At 40.8% G+C, this 13,076-nt stretch overlaps 1 protein-coding gene across 3 annotated transcripts in view; it reads right to left on the bottom strand.

Annotated features, from left to right (window-relative positions):
• Nucleotides 1–521, bottom strand: part of cadm1a (cell adhesion molecule 1a) — a 252,300-nt gene extending 251,779 nt beyond the window's left edge. For 2 of the 3 annotated variants that reach the window (XM_084474647.1, XM_084474649.1), the window contains exon 1: nt 437–521. In XM_084474647.1, the coding sequence (XP_084330773.1) occupies nt 437–509 (73 nt within the window). In that variant the 5' untranslated portion in view covers nt 510–521. The remainder of the gene's footprint in view (nt 1–436) is intronic. The other variant, XM_084474648.1, reaches the window with a different exon arrangement.
• Nucleotides 522–13,076: the final 12,555 nt, after the last annotated feature.

Raw genomic sequence — 13,076 nt, 5'->3', positions numbered from 1 at the left:
CGTATATATGCGAGAGAGTAACGCAAAGCCGACGTAAAGCGGTGTGATTCCCGTTCATCGGAGTTGACGGTGCAGAAAGAGGCAAAGCGCTGACGAGGAACGGTAATGGTGAGCGGACCAAAGTGATTCATACGAGGCTGCATGAGCGACATAAACATCTGCAATGGCCGTTTAGACAAATGGCAACAGCCCAGGAACCAGACCCCAATTTGTGGTTATATTTCAGGAATCCTAGTGGTTGCCTTATACGATATCCCAACTTCGGTCAGTCTTAAAAATGTCTCACTTTTCCCAAATAACATCCATCCACAAACTCAACAGACCGCGTCCATGAAAACTTGCCCCTAGACGTCGATAATGTTATTTCGCCTTTATCCAATGAAGTTCCACAGAAAATACGTATATCCAACGAAACACCACAGGGTCTTAATCCTACCTTTGTGAAGAGCCGCCGGAACCAGGAATAAAAAGAGAAAAGTAGCGAGAGAGCCGTTGCCAGTGATCGCCATGTTGGACACCTGCTTCAGTATGGCAGAACGAGGGGAGACTTCACCTCGCGCTGCGAGATCGCTTAATGAGATGCAGGAGAGGGCGGGGACCATTTACACCGCCCCGCGCTTCCCTTGTATTCAGGCTTATATGGATGCCAAATTATAGATGCAAAACAATACGTGTTGTTTTTTTTAACACATCATTCACTAAATGAGACGTAAAATGTGTTAAAATCCATTTTACTGTTTTGTTTCGGGTTTTGTTGTTCTTGTTGTTGTTTGTGTGTGTGTGGGGGGGAGCGGGGGTGGCATGTTGTAGCCTCGATTGTAATGAAAATATGTCACAATGTACAATGTTGTTAACTATTGAACACACATATTTACCGCTTATTAGTTCGACTTTAACTGGTACCATCTAGCTAGATTATTATTGGTTATAAGTCCTATCGTGAAATAAACGTAATGCAATATTTCACTCATTTGGCATGTTTTGCTTTATATGCACCTACTTATTAAATCACCCTTTTGGGAATATGAAAAAATCCACACAAACACACTATTTATATATTGTTATATATAACGAAATCATATGTCTTCATGGTGCAAACATTAGGCTAAATGGACATGAACTACCCATGTTTCCATGGCTATGGGATGGTATCATGTCTCACTTTGCATATTAAGCTAAAGTTCATACTTTCAATCTACTTGAATTTGAATAAAAAACATATTTATTGTAAGACAAAGCATACCCAGACCAATTAAGGTCTGGCAACAAAAGACTTAAATTTTTCTTAAGGGATCGAACACAGAGAAAATGTACTACTTTGTTACTATGTGCTCCAGCTGTTTGTGAATGAGGTCAGGGATGTAAACACCTGCCCATAGTGGAAACCAGCACAGGCACTTCCTCCTTATGCTAGCTTAAACACTGTTAAACTATAGTTTAGCAGTGTGTGCACAGGCATTATCTTCATGAAAGAACAGGGAATGTTGGAGTCAGGAAGTACTGTTTTCACCTCACAATGCACCAGGTCCCATAACAACATTTCACTTAAGGACTCACCCAGGATGGCTGCCACTACCTTGTTTATCAACTGGTAAGTTGAGCCTTTCTTATAACGTCCTATCTTAGAAAAGTTGACTTGTAAAGTTGTCGCTCAGGGCTCCAACATTACCGCTCCCTGCAATAATGTAATAATTTGTCCCTTCATGCTTTTGTCTTTGAGGTGAGGGAAATAATAAACTGGAAAAGTTGTCCTACTCCATTGGTCCATACAGTGTTAGAAGAAGATGTTGATCATGTTGATTAAAGGGTAATCATGTTAGGCCGTATTATCTGTAATTACTATGTTCCCACTCACTGAGGTAGGGGCTATTGGATGATCATTATGCCTCAACAGAGAATTGGTCCAATTAATCCAATCTTCGTGATTGTTTAACTCCCCCCCCCTTGTTTTCATAGTAAAAGTTTTCATCTAAAGTGTTTATTTCTACTTATTTCATATTTATTTTTATACTTGCTCTATGCTGCAAAATTCAGCTAAAACGTTCTTTTTGATAATTGCATATTTCTATACTAAATTATTCACGCTTCCAAGAGGAGAATTAACCTTGATTAACATTCGTCTCTAATGGGAGTTTTATTGAGACATGTCTGTCTTCCCACTGTGTGTGTGTGTGTGTGTGTGTGTGTGTGTGTGTGTGTGTGTGTGTGTGTGTGTGTGTGTGTGTGTGTGTGTGTGTGTGTGTGTGTGTGTGGGTGTGTGTGGGTGTGTGTTAGTGTGTTATGAGAGTCTACTGGGAAAGTAATGTGGAGTTAAGCCGCAGAAAGTAGGACTTCAAGGTAAATCCCATTTTACCTTGAGTTTAAACAGAAACCTATTATAGATAATATCATAGTTCAAGCTGCTTTAATCTCTCTAAGTATACTTTAATTTCTCTTGAACAGAGAAAATGTCACATCAATATAATAATCAATTATCTTCTACTATATCTTTTATTGACAGATATATTAAACAACCATTTTTGTTCCTGGTTTCATGACGTCTTTATCAAGCACAGTTTATGTATATATATATATATTTTTTTTTTTTTAATACAGCACCAAGAATGTCCATCAACAGAAAAACAAGATACACAAGAAAAAATAATGCAACCAAGCTCTGTGATATATTTGCACTTGCATATCTAAAGAAACCTTGTTTGGATTCTGGAATAGAGAATGGGTTAGAAAGGCTGGAAAAAATAATTACATGAAATACAATGATTCCAACTCTTTCTTATCAGAAGTAAAAGATCAAACATTAGATGAGGAACTGATGTCTTCTTCCACTGCCGCCCACAAGGGCTATTGCATTATATAGTTCATTGATCCTCTCCAGTTGATTTTGATTTCCTATTCATGCCTTTGATGTGGGACAGACCTTAAAAATTCTGTTTGTGCACAGTCCATACCTTTGGTGTGTCAGGGCAACTTGGCAGGGCAGTAGTCTGACAAGCCAAGCACTGGTCTCCTCCTCCCCCTGGAAAGAGCCAGAGGTAGCATTAGGTTCAACTTGTTCAAAGGGAGCTTTTAGCCATTTTAGCGCTACTCACCATGGCACCAGCATACCTTATGGTATGGATCTCTTCTAAGTTAATTAGTAGAGGCTATCTTTAAAGATAGATAGATGGAGGGATTGATGGATGGATGGATGGATAGAGCTAGCGAGAGAGAGCTAGAGAGAGAGCGAGAGAGAGAGGGAGAGAGGGGTGCTTTTAGACAAAAATAACTGCTGGGAACAGCATTGTATGTGTATATGTGTTCATGTGTAATGACAGTGTTTGATGAAACAGGGCAATGATTATTTTTGCATTGCAGTCTGAACACAAAAACAGAGAAGATATTGATTCAAGATGTTTCCCCAATGTACTGTATAAGAAACAACAGTGGTCATGTCAAACAGCCATGTGCATGGAAATACTACCACATCCAGGACTTTTAGTTTACTGGTATATCAATTCTGCAACAGCCCTTGACTTTTATTATACTGGTATAGAAATATTACAACATATAGGACTTTCTGTTTATGTTTTGTTCAAAATACCCAAATTGAGTCTGCGGCACTGCCACTAGACACTGCTCCTCTTTTGAACTTTTGCCTTTTCTTTAATTTTAATATGTAGATAATTTATTCATACTTATTCTCCTTCTCTAATAACCATAATAATAAAACTGCATGAGGCTGGATTAAAAAATATATACAATTCTTTGTCTATAAATAAAGTCAAGACATTGTTAACACATCATGTGTGGGCCTCAATTGCTACTTTCGCATCCTCTAATGTATAAAGTATGGTTGTCACTCAAAATAATTTCATCAAGAGGCTTGCATTTGTTTGGAAGGGTGTTTGCATTGATTGACAGGTTGCTTCAGAGCTTTTTCTCTGACTGTCAAACTGCTTTGAAAGTATGGGTGAAGTCATTGCTCCTACCTGCATATATCTTATAAACTCCATGGTGGCGACTCGCAAGACCGAACCATTCATTTCCCAGAGGCGCTAATGTGACTCTAAGTTTCACTTTAATTTTCCTGAGTGCTCCCCATCTCATGCTCACTAGTTCCACCCTGCAACTTTGCAGTTTTCGATGCTATACACGCACAACTGACACACTGGGCAAAAATCGACACTGGGGTGGTCTTTAATTCCATATTGAGTAAGATACGTATTTTGGTGGGGGGAGGGGGGTTGAAGGTTGGTTGGTGTTGCATTATGATTTTCTGGGGATATAGGGAAAAGGAGTGAGTCTGTAGTATTTCTGCGGTGAAGAGTGGCCCTGTATACACTTCGGCTTGCTCATTCAGTAACAAGAAAGGTGCAGACAATTTTGACTTGCTAAAAATGCTAAAATTATTAAACTGAGAAGCAAAAAGTGCATTTTTCAGCCTGAAATATAGCCTACCGTTATTGTCTGAAATTAAGCAATTTCAAGCAATCACATTTTTGGATGTTTTGTCAGCCAAGGTAAGCATCTATCTGCTGTTTATTTGACAGATAGGATATTGTCGTTTTTAGTAAATTCAGAATGTCAATAATAAGACAAAATCAAATATAAAATAATATATGATTTTCTTCTTATGTGGAGACACAAATAATTACTTTTCTTACTCGACAAACCTTCAAATATTGAGTACCCTTTTTTAATTAACTTCAGCTCAAATAAGGGTTGTTCAAATGTACAGCTTTAAACATTGTATGAAGAAGAACATGAAGGAAACGCTCATTTATAATGGATAGTTGTTGTGAACATGGGTTGTGGTGACTTTGAGTAAATCACAGCGACTTCTCTGAACCAGCTTGCCAATGCATTAACATGCAAACCAGGTCTGCTTACTATCGTGATTGCTGTATGTTATTGGTGTTATAAGCTCCGCCTAAGCCATATCTGTTGTGAATAACAGAGTTGGTCGCATCCTACTCTAAAACTGAATCCAACCAGTAGAATGAGATAGGAAAGGTCTCTCTGGTCATTTCAATTTTGATTACTCTTCGTAATTCTTCACTCCCATTCTACCAACAAGAGGTTAGGTCAAGAACCAGAAGAGCGATAACCGCTCAACATATTGGCTGAGGGGAAAGAGCGTCAGGGTTTCTTCTCCACTGCTGATCTATATATCCCAGCTGCCACCCTGGAAACAGTCAGCATGAGCCACACCCACAACCAACCATCAGTCACACCCACTAATTAAATCACCCAATCAACCGTCACTCTCACTGACAAATACAACAGACTGGCACACAAAGAGATAGACTGAACAGAAGGAGATGGACAAGCACAAAGACACACAAAGAACCAGGGTCTGGCACTTAACATCTTCCTGCCTCGAGTCAGTGGTATAGGCTATTTCCTGTTACACATGAAAGCCATTTCATGTAAAGAGTAGCTTGGCATTCTTACTTACATTGACACATTGTAGTTTCATACTAGAGGAGAACAACTTTCGTTTCTGGGTTGTTATTTTTGTTTTTGTTTTTGAAATGCAAATGTAGACATATTTTAGCTCCTGAACCTTTAGCTCCTGAAATTTTACTTTCTGAACCTGGGATGTGTAGATCTTGTAAATGGCAGGTTACAAAGTTAGCTCCGCCAAACTTAAAGCAACCTTAAAAATTATACCACCAGGTGTGAGTGTGATTAGCCATTACAAGCCGTTTTGAAAATGTGCCGCTTCTGACATCACAGGTGGGCGTGTCCACCTAGATGTATGCTACAGTTCACTGGGTAGGCTGGTAGACTGATCTATCCAGTACACATCTAGGTGGACACGCCATCTGTGATGTCAGGAGCGGCACATTTTTCAAAACAGCTTGTAATGGCTAATCACACTCACACCTGGTGGTATAATATGTCCCCTTTAACAAAAAGCATTAAAACAACATTCAGCCTAAAATTGGGTTGGACTTTTCTCTTATGCGGAGTGAAGGCATCATGGGGACAATACATCGGTTTTAAGACATCCAAGGTGTCTTTACAAGCAGTACCTTGTAAAAACAAGGAAATAAATAGCCATGGCTTGTCAGGGGAGAAGATTTGGGGAAACAGAATGTTCTCCTGTGTCTTAAGTGTTCTGGAGAATAAATGAAAGAGGAATGCAATCAGCTCTGCGCCCTGATTAACGACGAGTCTCGGTAGGAGGCCACAGTGGTGTACTGTGTGACCCATGGACCCCTCCCTAATGTTTTGAAAACCCTGCCATAACAGACAACAAGTCCTCCTCTCTCCTCCGACATGCTGAATCAATACCAGCGGGCCTGGAAAGGCAACACAAGGGCTTTCCACTTAATGAAATCTTGCTGCCTTTTGTGCTATTGATTGCATCAGGTCCTTTGTACCTCTCTGCAAAAATATAATAGTAAGTAATTTGATTTAGAGCAAACACTATGATGCATATTTTTGTCCTAGCATTCAGGCTTTTAAACAGCAGGGAATCAGATTAATAGGAAAATGGGAATATTTCCAGACAGTGGAGCTGTTGGTGACAGGAGTGATGGTGAGGGCTCGATAACACAAAATATACATTGCTTACAATTCTAGATGTTGTTGATGGTAAGACTGGTACAAAAGGTGCGATATAGTTTGGGTTGAATAATGTGAGTGTGCATGTGTGAGTTTTTGCCTACGCTTACTCTATTGATTGCGAGCTTCTCTTGTAGAGAAGTATCAGACAATCAAATGGTGGGATGGTCCAAAATTGTAGCAAGCTGCAGAAATGCCACACAATCTTTTGGTATCACTCCCTCCACCACAATAAACCTGATCTACTTCCTTGCTCCTGAGGGAACAAGGGGTTAGAAAACAACTTAGACATTTAGATCGTCAGTAGAGGGTGATGAGATGTGAGGGGAGTCAGCTGGCAGTGTGAAGGCTGAAGTGAGGCTGTGAAGGTGTGTGTGTGTGTGTGTGTTGTGATCAAACCAATTGTAAATCCATTGCGTTTGAAGGTTTTAGTGAAGTGGACAAAATTGTAAGTTAACGCCATCCATGTCTTCCCACCATCTGATGGCTAGTCAGGCTGACTGGGGTTGGAGCCCTACCCAGCCTATATGTAACAAATGTGAGGGAGGGAGCAGAGTCCATAGCAAGCTTACACATGTTTCACACAAGTAACACCGGATATTTTCTCTTGTATTTTCAGCAATGCTGGAAGATATAATCGTTTTGGTATGATGGTGAAATCCCAGAAAGACAGGATATGACGTTGTTGATTATAACCGTGGGCAAAGCATTTTTTCATTGCAACCTGCAGTGTGTGTCAAAGTGGTTTTACACACCAGTCACATCCATCTTTGTTACCTGGCTGTCTTTGGAATTTGGAGGTTACCGTAGCAACCGCTGGAAACACAGGGAGAGCATGCAAAGTCCAAAACCAATTGGATCTTACAAGGGAATTGAACCCCTGATCACTTCCAGAATTGTCCACCCTCAGAGCCCCCGTGTCACTCAGATAATACGGGGTGAAGGAGAGCAGTGGTACACACACTAATGCAGCTGCATGCGTATCTGAAGTCTCATATATTTAGCAATATTTAGCAAAAAGAATATGACAGTTTCAAAAAGTGCGGAGACCACATCCTGCCATTATGTGCAATATCTGACTGGTTTGACGAATACACAAGCTGCCATCTTATCCGTTTTCCAGACAGGAAAATTAGAAACCTGATTCCTCTTGGGGGGGTTATAGGCCAACACCATCTGTACAGTGTGTAGTATAATGACCTGGAATAGTGGAGCCACTATACATGGTCTGGCAAGCATGATGAAACCAGAGCAACACCCTGCCTCCTCCAACATGATCAATGACACAGGATGCCTGAGTATGCGTCAAGGAAGAGGGCCACGGAGCCGCTGAAGGAGGACACAATCAAGTCCCAGGAGACCTCCCTCTCTGCCTGCCTCCACAGCACCAGCAACACCACCACCACCACCAGCGTGTGATTTTTGTCAAGGCAGGAGAGGTTAACATGCTCTGTTTCACATAAGGGGCCAACGTGTACTGCCATTTGTCAAACTCATGCACTACCCCCCCACTTTTCATATTCTGGAAGCTACCCTTGCGCCGCAGTCGGGCATGTTACAAGGCTTCGTTTTCCTCAGCAGGGAGGATTTTGTATCTTTTGGAGTCTTCCAAAAGATACAAAGAGTAGCTTTCTGGGTGTGATGATTTATAAAAACGGTTATTTTATATCAAGTTACTGCAGTCGTTGTCCTACCCCTACACACAGGATGGTATTTGAACTAAATTTTGCCTTTGTTTGATGATTAATGGAGGATGCCATCTAAAACATGAACATATTGCTCTGTTGTTTAGGGGATAGAGGAAGAGTCACAGCGAAAAACAAAGTCGCCTGCATGATACCACCCATCTGTGAACAGTCTCGACTAGTTTAGAATCAACTGATATCGTGTGCGTGTGTGTGTGTGTGTGTGTGTGTGTGTGTGTGTGTGTGTGTGTGTGCTTCTCTGTGTGGGTGTGTGTGGGGGGGGGGGTACTGGGGGTACTGGGGGTACTGGAAAGCATCCCCAATAAAAAGAGGTGACGTGATGACTTACCACTTCTTTTTTAATAACGAGTATAAGAATTATTTCAGGGTAAACAAATGAACTAATGAGGCCTCATTCGACCCATTATATCGTCAACAGGAAAGGCCAAGGCGAGCCAAGCTAATTAGCGGGCAACATTCACAAAGATGGACAATTAAAGTCCGGGTCTGCTAACATATGCGCTCGGCTAATAGGGTTTACCGTGGTAAATAGCGATGGAGGTGGCAGGCTCATGAGGTGGGCAATTATGACAAAGCCACACGCGTATCTCTCCCAGATAACCAAGCAGCCACCGACTCAACACTGGCCGAGTTCCCCCGGGGGGGAAGGTAGCTCGTGGCAACACAGGGACTGCGGCGGCGGCAGCACAGCATGGGTGGAGTGAGAGAGACTGGCGTAAACAACCTCTTAATGAGCTCTGCTTGCACAGCCCTGCCGTGGCTCTGCCGCACACCATGGGTTCCACATAGAAACATGCAAAAGCGATGATGTCGCACACGTTAAGAAATAAAGACATCCACACTTTGACAGGCAAAAAGATTGAAGATGGAGCAACATCTGAAAGAAGAGGATGAAATGGAAGAATGGAATGAGCCAATGATGTGCTGTTTCACAGGATAATTTTTACTACATTCACAGCGTCAAGATTCAAAAAAAGAAAATCCATACTCGGGAGGACACAAGAGACAGAGGGACAGCACAGAGAGACAACAGTTTACATTTGAAAGCATTTACGCAGTTACACTGTTTATTTTCTACTACTAAGGTGTGGGAACTATTCTTTACAGATAACAACATTTGAAGTCTTGAGGTTTCACTGAGGTCATCTAGGGACATTTATACAGATGGCCACGCGTGCAGGCCTAGTATTGTGAAAGTGTAGAGAGAAATTGCCAAGGGTTGTTTATACCTTTTGGCTGATCAAAGACAAAAGTTGGTTAAGATGATTAATATCACAGACATTTCCTCTTTAGGACACAGCAAGAGAGAAAGACTGAACATGACTGTGTCATGTGCAGTCTAGATTGTCAAAATAATGATACTGACTGTCAGATTGACAGACAGACTGATGAATTGATGTCAAGCATATTTTTTGGTCACAATATTTAATGGAGACATCTGAAGTGGACCACGCCTAACAAAACCAACAACTGAGAACACAAAGCATCATCGTCACAAAGATGCAGATACTGTAATCAAAACCAATTGGTATGTTTACAGTCACCTCAAAGCAGTGAACACACGGTTCTCTTGCCAAGAGATAAGGAAGCACTTCAAACAAAGTCAAGCTTGAAATGGAATATCTCTTCAAATTCACACATATTGCAACTTTGAAGAAAAGTTTACCTGAAGCTTACATAGATATCGGCTATTTTTCCTGAAGCATTTAACTGTAATGATAGATGTTGCGTACAGCTACCATTCACAGAAACATCAAACTCGGCATGCATATGACTTGCAACATCTACTTTCATTGCCTTGTTAATGTCAGTTTCTAGCCAATAGAGTGCAATGACGCCCATAAAGGCTCACAAAGACAGCCTTTAGCATAGATGTTATTGACAGCCTCCGTTTTCTAAAAGAATGCTGTTCAAAGGCCAGACAGAGAGTCGGGATCCCTATGAAGTGTTCTTTTCTTTTTTATTATAAGAATTGCATCACCATTCTTCTACCTCTGCTCTTCTTTCTTTCCCTCCTCCTCAAAGCATCTCTGAATTACTGTGCTCGACTTTGTTGACCTGACTTAAGGTTCGCTAGATGTGGGTGTTAAATGCTAGCATACAGTGCATTGTATTTCACGAAATGTGCAATACATGTAATATGTAAAAAGAAAAGCATAGCAAAAGAAGTCATATAAAAACATCCTTGAATTTGGTATGCATGCAATGGTTTTTGATCTGAGACTTCTCAAAAAGCACATTCCGGTTCAAAAACAAGACTGCAAAAAATGGACATTATGTAATGTAACAAGTACATAACATACTGCACAAAGGTTCCACAAATGTTATTTACACACCTGAAAGAATTATTCACCTCAACAACTGAAGCAGTTTAATAAAGCGTGGCTGCAAATTGTGGATTCAATATTATGTGGATGCTGCATATCCACACCTAAAAGCCATTAAAACAGTTTATTGCAATGTTCCATGAAGGTGGGCAACACACACTTGGTATTAGGTCAATTATACTGGCAAGCAGCTTATGTTAAGTGCTGAGAAACTGAACTATTTTTTTCCCACTCACACAGTTGTAATTAAACATTACATTAATTCCACATTATTCTCCAGATAAACGTTATAAAACCAATACTTAAGAAGAGATTATGTGTTAGTTGTGTCTCAAATGAAACTGAGATTGTTTTTTTTTCTCACTAAAGTTTGATTAGTTTCTTTCTAATGGAGTTATTTTCGTTTCTTAATGAAGTACAGTTAAAAGGCCTGACCTATTAAGTCAATTTCAAGTGTGACTGAAAAAGTGTGACTAATGTCCTTGACTAATATTCTCATCCTTTGCCAGTTACATGTTTTAGAATGGTTAACCCTAAATCGCCTCTGTAGTCTCTTTCTTACCACACGGCTCTCTTCACAAACCTAAACTGCAGACAGCCAGCTTTAAGCAGCCTCCTTGTGTTCTTAATCTGACACCGCACCACACCCATCCACACTAGTCAGGGTAACAAATCTGTTACGCTTCCACGAACAATGGCACATTGATTTCTCAATGCACCAGTAAAGAGCTTCTTTTATTTCCTTTTCAAAGTCCCTGTGCTGGGTTTGTGTTTTGCGGCGTGCAGAGCTCCATTTGCCACCTCAAAGAGAGCAGCATCCGTCTTCTGTTGATGCTGGTGTGAGAATTATTACCACGGAAACAAGTTCCCCACAAGGACCCTGCTGCGGTGGCTCCCATAAGGTCGATAATGGATGCAAGTGAAACAACAGGAATATTTTCTTCATGGATGTGGCAGGAGGCTGTTCTGATTTTTGAACCGGGTTGCGCCAGTTAGTTAGTGTTCCTCACTGTCAGCTACAGACAGGTGACATCCCCGCCAACCCTGCCCCCCCCCCCCCAACCCCCGTATTTCAAACTGCCACAGCAGCACAACAAAAAGCTCCATGTATTAAGGCTTGTTTCTTTCTTGGGGAGTGCCAGACTTAACCGCCTTCAAAGACACTGAAAGGAATTGATCTGAAAAGGGCCCATGAATCCAGGCACACTTGCAGTCATTTCCAATTTCTCATAGCATGCGAGGGGAGTTACATAGAGTGGGCCCTCTTGTTGTTCCCCTTAATGATCCCTCAGGTGTCTCTCAACAATACAATGGTGGCAGAATAGCTGTTATTTCGCTTCTTTGAGGTGCTTCTGAAAATGTTTGTACTTCATCAGATGCTGGACAGTGGAGAGTGAAAGAAAAGAATGCGGGGGTATAGATGAGGACATAAGCCTTGAGGTCACAGCCTCCCTTTCACACAAGAACTGATGTTCTTGTGTAGTAAACTAGTAGGTTATTGTATAACTTTATCGTCAAATATTTGCTCACATATGGGGATGTGTGCTAATGGGCTTTACAGTGCCAATGTCAACCGCTCCATTTGGATGATTGTTTGAAATCATCGATCACCGCTTTTCTTTAGGATAAGTATTTTATTTGGTTTTCAAATACAGACAAAAAGGGCAACAAAACAAAAACAAAAAGATTAGATGCAGCAGCAAGAATAATGACAAAAAGCGAAACCACGAATAACAGATGTGACCGAAAGAACAATCAACATAACTGCAATAGAATAGACAGGCACAACAGAAAAAGACAACTATGTCAAGGGGAGTAAGGGAAGTTATTTGTCCCCAGTGACTAGAGTTGGTTCTCTGTTCTCCACACTTTCAAGGAAGTTGATTGTCCCATTTTAGGTTTTCTATCAGATTTCTGCCAGGATATTTTCTACAATGCCAGATTTTGATCTGGCATGATACTGCTTAAACATTTTTCAGATTTGGTTTAAGCTTCAGTTGCTATGAAAAACAGTGCAATGGAAAGCAATATAATCTAGTTTACCCAGTGTGCTGTAAACACTGTTCATTTTGGCAGAGTTTGGCTTCTCATATGCTAGAGTACTCTGCTAAAATAAGTTATAGCACAATTGGTGAATAAATACAAACACATAACACTTATGATAGTAACTATAGGGTAGAGTCACCCCTTGTGTTATGTGTGTTAAGCAAAGACAGCTTTAGTCTGAGTCTGTCGGTGCCAAATATGAGCACTTTATTTTTATCATCGCACCAATGTATGCATGTATACAACATATTGCATTGAAGCTGCAGCCAACAGCTCAAGGGAGGTCCATATATGTCTGGCAGGTAGCCTCACAAGATGTTCCATGGTTTAATATGTTCATTATCATTCATTCCCCAAGTCTTTCTTACATTTACTAACTAAATATGGAATACGTGAAGTTCATAAACAAGTCTAATCTGACAATGATAAGAACCCACAGTGGCAT

Source organism: Micromesistius poutassou (genome assembly GCF_964030765.1).
Source record: "Micromesistius poutassou genome assembly, chromosome: 10".
Taxonomy (NCBI): Eukaryota; Metazoa; Chordata; class Actinopteri; order Gadiformes; family Gadidae; genus Micromesistius; species Micromesistius poutassou.
This window is presented reverse-complemented; position numbering and strand designations above follow the sequence as displayed.